The sequence below is a fragment of the Corvus kubaryi genome, unplaced genomic scaffold, assembly GCF_017639235.1.
Source record: "Corvus kubaryi isolate FWS band 111438036 unplaced genomic scaffold, C.kubaryi_AGA036_p1.0 40233, whole genome shotgun sequence".
Classification (NCBI taxonomy): Eukaryota; Metazoa; Chordata; class Aves; order Passeriformes; family Corvidae; genus Corvus; species Corvus kubaryi.
In genome coordinates this window covers 7,335-12,492 of record NW_024581226.1, presented here as the reverse complement: position 1 = coordinate 12,492, position 5,158 = coordinate 7,335, and the positions used below count along the sequence as shown (strand labels likewise).

At 65.0% G+C, this 5,158-nt stretch overlaps 1 protein-coding gene across 1 annotated transcript; it reads right to left on the bottom strand.

Annotated features, from left to right (window-relative positions):
• Positions 1 to 1,169: 1,169 nt before the first annotated feature.
• LOC121672187 (meteorin-like) lies at positions 1,170 to 5,158 on the bottom strand. The gene is made up of 4 exons (XM_042044747.1): positions 5,073 to 5,158; positions 3,636 to 4,057; positions 3,464 to 3,523; positions 1,170 to 2,312 (listed from the first exon to the last, which is right to left on the bottom strand). The coding sequence occupies exons 1-4, from the start codon at positions 5,156 to 5,158 to the stop codon at positions 1,996 to 1,998; spliced, it is 885 nt and encodes a 294-aa protein (XP_041900681.1). The 3' UTR covers positions 1,170 to 1,995.

Below are 5,158 nucleotides of genomic sequence, written 5' to 3'. Positions count from 1 at the left end.
ACCCACCAGGATCTTATCACAGCCAGATCATTCTATACACACACACATACAGATATTTATATTTAATTAAGCTCCAAAGCCCACAGCATTCCTTGGAAACTTCTTTTTTTTGGCAAGGAAAAGCACATTGTGGTCAGCAGAGGCACCGAATGCTCGGCAGTTCGTCCTGGCTGGTGATATTTGAAAAGGTGTTCTTGAAACAAAACTGAAAGATGTTAAGTACAAGTAGACGTGTGGCAGGAGCTTGGCTTGGGTGGTTTGGGGGGCTCGAGGGGTTTGGGGGGGCTCAGGGGCTGGGATTTCCTGTGCTGAGCACCTGTGGCATCGCTGGTGAGGAGGAAAGGTCCCTGGTTGGGGGTCCTGTGCCCCATCCCCAGCTGGGGGTCCCATGTCCCATCCCTGTCCAGGGGTCTTGTCCCCCTCACTACCCTGAGGGATGCCAGCACAGCAAGAGAAGGAGCCAGAGGCAAGAGGCTGAGATTCCCACATCCCATCCCTGTCTGGGGGGCTCCTGTGCCCCATTCCCAGCGGAGATTCCCACATCCCATCCCTGGCTGGGGGGCTCCTGTGCCCCATTCCCAGTGAAGATTCCCACATCCCATCCCTGGCTGGGGATCCCATGTCCCTTCCATGACTGAGAGTCCTGTTCCCCATCCCCATCCGGGATTCCCATGTCCCATCCCTGTCCAGAGGCCCCGTTCCCTCACCATTCCCAGGGAAGCAGCGCAGCCAGAGGAGCCGGAGCCAGTGGTGGGGGCTGGAGGGGGCAGCGGCGGGGTGGGAGCGGGCAGGGTCGGGATGCTGGCGCGGCACAATCCGGCACAATGAGGCCTTGTGGCCGGTGGCTCTGACAAGAATCAGTCCTGACAGCAGCTCCACCAGCGGGGTCACCCACCCGGCACGGGGCCACCCGCCCCCGGCCCCCACACCCAGGGATACCCAGGGAGAGGGACCCCGAAGCGACCCGTCCTGGGGATCACCGGGATGTAGGATGTGCAAACAGCAATAAATCTCTGCATACAGAGAGATATGCGAGTATCAGGGCTGTTTGCAGCCCCACGGGAGGCAGGGTCACAGCTGGAGCTGGCACAGGGGGAAGCAGGTGGCACACACCGCAGTGCCTGTCGGTGAACGTCCCGCTCGGCGCGGTAAAAACAGGAGCCACACGCTACAAATACAGCTTAGTTTATAAAAAAGAAATCACAAATTTGGTATCGTTATAACTTTAGTGCACATACGATGCCCCCCAACCCCCACGGTCAAAAGTTCCCCGCGGCTGGCACGGCGTGCCCCGCTCAGCCGAGGGCTGGCGGGGACGGGTGGCACGGTGACCGCTCCCTGCTCCCATGGCACCTTCCTGCGTCGGCGCTTTGGTCCTGCCCTGACTGTGCCAAGGACACCTCTGCTCCCCGCGCCAGCCTTCCTCCCACCTCGCCATTCCCCTCTGTCCCTTCGGCCTCCTCTTCCTCGGCATCCGCCCCACAGCTCCTGCCCATGCCAGGGCCAGGCTCACCGCTGCCTGCTCCCCCTTCCACCCCCAACCTTACAGATCCATCTCCTGGCCCTTCCACTCCCTTCTATGCCCACCGTGTCCCTGGACCGGCCACCACGGCCACCCTCCCCCGAGCCCTGCTGAGGTCCGGGGGTCCGGCTGCCCCCCTGGTGCCAGACCCACCATGCCCCACAGCATCCCCTGAGCATGCAGCCCCCCGGTCCCCTGGGAGCCCCAACCCCGTGCCGCTGCACCCCTCACCCAGGCAGCTCCCTGGGCACCCCGGACAAGCAAGCCCCAGGAAAATCCCTTCCCTTCCAGCAGGATTTTCCCAGAACCCCCCAGCCCGCCGGCGGGTGCTGCCACAGCCCGGCTACGTGGCAAGGCCCAACGTGCCCCGCTCCCTCCAGGCACCGTCCCCGTGTCCCCCGGGGATGCTCTCAGTGACGGCAGCACCGCGGTCCCCCAGCGCCCGCGGGGCCGGGCTGCGCTCCCGGAGCCGCTCAGTCCACGGGGAACTCGCAGGGGTTCTGGCGCATGCGCTGGGCCCCCTCGTAGATGCGCTGGAAGTCCCGGTACCGGGGCGCGCAGCTCAGCCAGGCCTCCCCAAAATGCAGCCACCCCGTGAACAGGAAAGTGCCGGGGCCTGGCTTGACCCCGCAGCGCAGCGGGGTGCGGATGCTGCCCACCGGCTGCCCCGCCCGCCCGCCCGCCTGGAAGAGCGGGAATTTCTGGCGGTGGATGCGCGTGGCGCTCACCCCGATGATGGATTCCTGCAGCTCTGCGTCGTTGGAGACGCTCCGGATGCTGCCGCGGATCACTGCGGAGGGAAGGAAGGGAGGGGTGTCAGCATGGCTCTGTCCCTAACCCCATTCCCATCCACATCCCTGTTTTTGTCCCCATCCCTGTCTCCATCCCCATCTCCATCATTGTCCCCATCCCCATTCCCATCACCATTCCCACCCTCATCTCCATTTCCAGCCCCATCCCCATTCCTATCCCCATTCCCATTCCCAGTCCCTGTCCCCATCTGCGTTCTCATCCCCATCCTTATCCCCATCTCTATTCTTGTCTCATTCCCACTCCCCTTCCTGTTCCCATCCCCATCTCCATCCCAATCCTCATCTTCATCTCCATCTCCGTCTCCATTCCCATCCCGATCTCTAACCCTGTTCCAATGCCCATCCCCATTCCCATTCCCATCCCCATCCCCGTCTCCATTCTTGTCTCATTCCCACTCCCATTCCTGTTTCCATCCCCATCATCTCCATCTCCATCCCCATCCCCATCCCCGTCTCCATTCTTGTCTCATTCCCACTCCTATTCCTGTTTCCATCCCCATCCCCATCATCTCCATCTCCATCCCCATCCCCACTCCCACTCCCATTCCCATTCCCATTCCCATTCCCATTCCCACTTCCATTCCCATCCCCATCCCCATCCCCATTCCCACTCCCATTCCCATTCCCATCCCATCCCATCCCATCCCAATCCCCATTCCCACTCCCATCCCCATTCCGATTGCCATCCCCATCCCCATTGCCACTCCCATTCCCATCCCCATTCCCACTCCCATTCCCATTCCCATCCCATCCCATCCCATCCCAATCCCCATTCCCACTCCCATCCCCATTCCGATTGCCATCCCTATCCCCATTGCCACTCCCATTCCCATCCCATCCCATCCCAATCCCCATTCCCACTCCCATCCCCATTCCCATGCCCATCCCCATTGCCATTCCGATTCCCACTCCCATTCCCATCCCCATCCCCATTCCCTTTCCCTTTCCCTTTCCCATCTCCATCTCCATCTCCATCTCCATCTCCATCCCCATCCCCATTCCCATTCCCATTCCCCATCCCATAGCAGCGCTCTGTGCAGCCCAGCCCAGCCCAGCCCAGCCCAGCCCAGCCTGGACAGGTGTCCCAGTGCCCGTCCCCCCCTCTCCGAGCCCCAGGGGCTGCACTCACCAAAGTCACTAGTGCAAATGGCCATCAGAATCTCGGTGTCATTGCACGGCCGGCACGCGCCTGCGAGGCCAAGCACAGCTTGTCACCACCCAGGGGGACAACACCCCGATCCAGCCCCTCCTCACCCCTTCCGGCACGGGAAGGGGAAACTGAGGCAGGGCGAGGCGCTCACCTTCCGCGCTGAGGCTGGCGGCGGGCAGCGCCGGGCGGGCCAGCCAGTCCCCCCGCAGCTCGTAGCGGAAGGCGGCGATGCGGCGGCTGATGTCGGGGTGCGGGGTGGCCTGCAGGAACAGAGCCACCTTCTCCTGGGGCAGCCAGCTGAAGCAGCGGGCGCGGGGCCGGGGGGCTTCCGGCAGCAGCAGCTCCAGCACCCCCTCCCTCTCCAGGTAGAGCTGAGCCCCCCGGAAGGTCCCGGTGGGTTTGATGCAGGCGGTGACATGCGGGGGGCTCCCGCCCTTGACGGCGGCGCTGGTGGGGGGCAGGCGGGGGGCCAGGCGGAGGCGAAGGGCCCCCGTGGGGTACAGCCATTCCAGCGAGCCCTCGGCACAGTGCAGGGACAGCTGCTCCACGCTGCCAGCTTCCTGTGACAGCCCGCTGTGGGGCACGGCACCGTGTCAGCCGGGACCCCCCAGGTGACAGGGACCCCCGCAGCCCACGTGTCCCCCAGCACAGCAGCACCCTGCACTCCCAAGCAGCCCCTCCACAGAAGTGTGTGGGATGGCCACAGGCAGGAACAGCACCAAACCCTCAATGACTTGGGCTTGGGATTCAACCACATCATTTCGGGGTGCTTGTGTCCCCCAGCACCTTTTGGGAGGGGCTGAGGAGGGGGCACAGCAGCACAGCCCCCTTCACATCCAGTGTGGGCTCCCAAACCACCCCCAGAGTGCCCACAACTCTGGGGTCACCCGTTCCCACTTTGGGGATCCCCAGTGGATGCTGGGGTCCCACTCTCGCGTGGGATGCCTGGAGCCACTCCTCTCCCGCGGCGTTGTGGGGGGTGGCGGGGGACACGCTGGGACGCCAGCCTGGGGGGAGCGGGGACAGTCGGGGGGCTGCTTTGTCCCTGACAGGATGCTGGGGGCTTCGTGGTCCCCATGTCCCCCCACGCGGGGCAGCCCCTCCTGGCGGGCCCCGGCTCTTTGTTCGGACTCCGGCGCCTTCGGGCGATGCTTCGGGCCCTGCCGGGGGCTGGGGGTCCCGCTGGCCACGGGGATGGGTTTCACGGGTGGGGGTGCTCAGGGAAGGGGTCCCGGAGAGGCGGGGAGCCCCACGGGGAGACCAGCATCCCTCAAAGCGGGGGGGGAGCCGCACCCAGGAGTGAGGAAACTGAGGCAGGCGCAGGTTCCCAGCGTCCCACCCGTGACCCTCCCCACGGATGAGGGAGGGGGGTCAGCCCTGAGGATGGATGGGGGGGAGGGGAGAGAGCAGACTCCCCCTCCCCCCCCGAACCTGCCTGGGCGGCGGGAGCTCCCCGGGGGGCTGCGATCCGGGGACCCGCCTGTGCCACCCCCGCCCCGCCCGGCGCGCTGCCCCCGGGGCCGCTGTTACCGCTGCCGCTGTTACCGCTGCCGGTGTTGTTCCCGGTGCCGCTGTTCCCGGTGCCTACCTGCCCCTCCAGCTGCACTGGTCCGCCGCGCCGCCGCCGATGGCCGCCCCCAGCCCGGCCAGGCACAGCGCCCGCAGCGCCCACAT

What these genes read in the sequence shown, in the direction of transcription:
- LOC121672187 (XM_042044747.1), bottom strand. Translation starts at nt 5,158, where the DNA reads ATGTGGGCGCTGCGGGCGCTGTGCCTGGCCGGGCTGGGGGCGGCCATC. An exon ending in CAGTGCAGCTGGAGGGGCAG is followed by an intron (nt 4,058 to 5,072) that starts GTAGGCACCGGG and finishes CGTGCCCCACAG; the next exon opens with CGGGCTGTCACAGGAAGCTG. An exon ending in CATTTGCACTAGTGACTTTG is followed by an intron (nt 2,313 to 3,463) that starts GTGAGTGCAGCC and finishes TTCCCTCCGCAG; the next exon opens with TGATCCGCGGCAGCATCCGG.